Source organism: Hordeum vulgare, chromosome 7H (assembly GCF_904849725.1).
Source record: "Hordeum vulgare subsp. vulgare chromosome 7H, MorexV3_pseudomolecules_assembly, whole genome shotgun sequence".
Taxonomy (NCBI): domain Eukaryota; kingdom Viridiplantae; phylum Streptophyta; class Magnoliopsida; order Poales; family Poaceae; genus Hordeum; species Hordeum vulgare.
The window spans coordinates 577,873,515-577,876,325 of record NC_058524.1 but is presented as its reverse complement, the minus strand read 5'-3'; the positions used below and the strand labels follow the sequence as shown (position 1 = coordinate 577,876,325).

At 55.5% G+C, this 2,811-nt stretch overlaps 1 protein-coding gene across 1 annotated transcript; it reads right to left on the bottom strand.

Annotated features, from left to right (window-relative positions):
• Positions 1-342: 342 nt before the first annotated feature.
• On the bottom strand, positions 343-1,260 carry LOC123412576 (11 kDa late embryogenesis abundant protein-like). The gene has a single exon (XM_045105526.1). It carries the CDS (start codon positions 917-919, stop codon positions 476-478), a length of 444 nt encoding a protein of 147 aa, XP_044961461.1. The 5' UTR covers positions 920-1,260; the 3' UTR covers positions 343-475.
• Positions 1,261-2,811: the final 1,551 nt, after the last annotated feature.

The following is a 2,811-nucleotide window of genomic DNA, read 5'->3' as shown; positions in this document are numbered from 1 at the left end:
TTTCACTAAGTGACTACATACGAAGCAAAATGAGTTTATCTACATTCTAAAATATGTCTATATACATCCGTATGTAGTTTTCTAGTGAAAACTTTGAAAAGAGGTATATTTAGAAACGGAGGGAGTATAAACATTACTAAATGTCCGCCGTGTAGCAGCCTCTTTTTTCTGTCAAAATGCCTGAACTTCCTGTTCATCTTTTCACTGATGTTTAGATGGTGAGGGTGCTGTGCCACGCCGTTGCTTCACGACGGGAACAAGAACGAGCATGGTTTTGGCCTTGTTTTGAGCAAAGGGAGGGAGAGAGGGGACGAACGGGATGAGGCCGTGAAAACTGAGAAGCGGGCCGAACTCAAACAGAGTTTGCTACGGTCACAAGATAATTATTGCATGCCCTGCTACACCGATACACCTGAACCGACCAGTTACACGCGCGCGCGCACATGCATACATACACGGCCGCAGCCCGGCGGCCTCACTGGTACTGCCCGCCGGTGCCAGTCGCTGGCGCGGCGCCGCCGCCGACGCGCGGGTTATGCGCAACGCTGGGCCTCCCGGTGCCCGTGGCGGTGCCGAGCGGGCGGCTCCCGGCCACGCCGTCCTCGACGTGGCCGCCCGCGGGGGCGCCGCCGGGAACGACCCCCGGCGCGCCCTGCGACGGGTGGTACGCCCCGGCGCTGGCGCGCTCCTTGGCGGCGGCGTTGGCGCGCATGGCGTCCCGCTTGACCTCCTCCGCGCCGTGCACGCGCTCCCGCGCCCTCGTCGCGGCCGCCTCCCGGTCGGCCGCGCCGTGCGCCGCCGCCTTCTCCGCGTGCCCCTGCAGCGTGGCCCGCGTCTTCTCCATGCCGGAGCACGCCGAGGCGCCCACGTTCGCCGCCGCCTCCTTGGCCGCCTCCATGGCGCTCCTCCCGGCCTGCATGGCTGCTCGTGCTCGATGGCCTGGTCTTCGACCTCTCACGAGATTTTGCTTGCTTGTTTGTTTTGCGAATTTTAGCTGGTGGTCTACCGTCGAGCTCGGTGGGAAGATATGTATGGTGACTCTGCGGGGCGATTTATAGCGGGCAGGGCACCGTCGTCGGCGTCGGCGGCGGCGATGGACGTAGCGGCGACACGTGCATCGTGTACGCGAAGAAGCACTTCTCTTTCTTTCTCCTGCGTGATCCACGCAGGCTTGCTGGCGGCTGGCGGCGTGGCGGCCTGTGGTCTTGCTCTTGCTCGACGAAGATGCTTCACGGCGGCGATGGGGATTTGCTGCCGACACGTGCAGTGCCAAGATGGTGGCGTGGCACCCACTTCTTCACGCGTGGCTCCACAAGGGGATTTCGAGGTTTAATTTGATGGTTCGACCTTGATCATCAGTTTAATCAGTCAGTTTGGCTAAAATACGTCTAATGTGAGATAAGTATTATATATCTAAATCCTACTTTCTTTGTTTTTAAATAATTGTAGTTAAAAAAAATAGTCTAGTTATTCTTAACTACTCTCTCTATTTTTATATACAAGGCCACAAACCCCATATTACAAGTATCAAGGTAAAAGTTAATGACTTTCAAATCAATGTTGCAAGACAACTTGTCTCCTTATTTATCGTGTAAATTAATGCGTATTTTTCTCTCTCATGCATATTAAACCAATAATCTCACTACTACATTCATACAAGGGATAATTAATGTCCTTCTTTGCTAGTATTACGAGAAAACATCATTAATATTGCATCGATTAGTGTTAGTGGCCTTGTATGTATGTAAATTGTAATTTTAATACCGGTCTTGTATATAAAAATGGAAGGAGTACAATTATTTTGATATACAAAAAGTATATCATTGATCTTACGCGAAGATTCGTGTGATTTTTTTATATACTTGATTTAATCATTTAGATGTGTAACAAGAGCAACTTCAACGGACCGACTCAAACGGACATCGATTTCATCCGCTTTTTATCCGTTTGGATCGGCAGGCGTACACGAACGTCCGCTTCCGTAAATGGGTCGGCTCGTGCTCCCAACGCTGGCCGGATCATTTTTTGCCAGCGTGAAAAAAGAAACAAATAATGCATAATTAAACATTAAAAACCGGCCACGAAGGTCGGCGATAATCCACCGTCGCGTCCGCATTACATTAAATAAAAATAAAATAAACCTAAAACTGCGTTCATGTAGCCGTAGGCGGCGTCGTCGTCGGGGCCAGTGAGGTCGACCAGCGTTGGCGCAGGGCCGGCCCAGGGGAACGCCGAGTTTCAGAGCGCAACTGCCTGCGCCTCCGTCGTCTGCCCCGCCGGCGCGGGATCTGGTGGCGGCGATGGCAGCGCAGCAGCACGAGCACGCTCCTCCTCCTCCTCCACCTCCCGTCGCTCCTCCTCCTCCTCCTTCTCCAGCTTCATGAGCCGCAGGCCTTCGGCGCGCTTCGCCCGCAGGTGCATCGACCTCCAGTGCTTGAGGTAGGTCTGCTCCTGCTGCGGTGTCACGCCCAGCCAGATGGGCGGCGCGCTGAGGAACTCCTAGACGCCGGTCCAATGGTAGACCTCCCACGACAGCGCGGGCTCGGGCTCGGGCTCCTGGGGAGGTGGCACGACGCAGTCGCCAGCGGCCGACAATGTCATGGCCTCCGCGAGCTGCTGCTGGTACACCGCCTCCTCCTCGTCCATGCGTCGCGCTTCTTCCTCGCTGTCGCGGAGGACACCAGCGAGCGCCGCCTGGTAGGCGGCCTCAGCCTCCTGGTCCTCGTCGTTGATGACAGGCGGGGCGGCGGAGGGCGTCCTGGCTGCACTTGGCGCACGCCACAGCGGCGCTGCTCCTCGTGCTCCACCGCG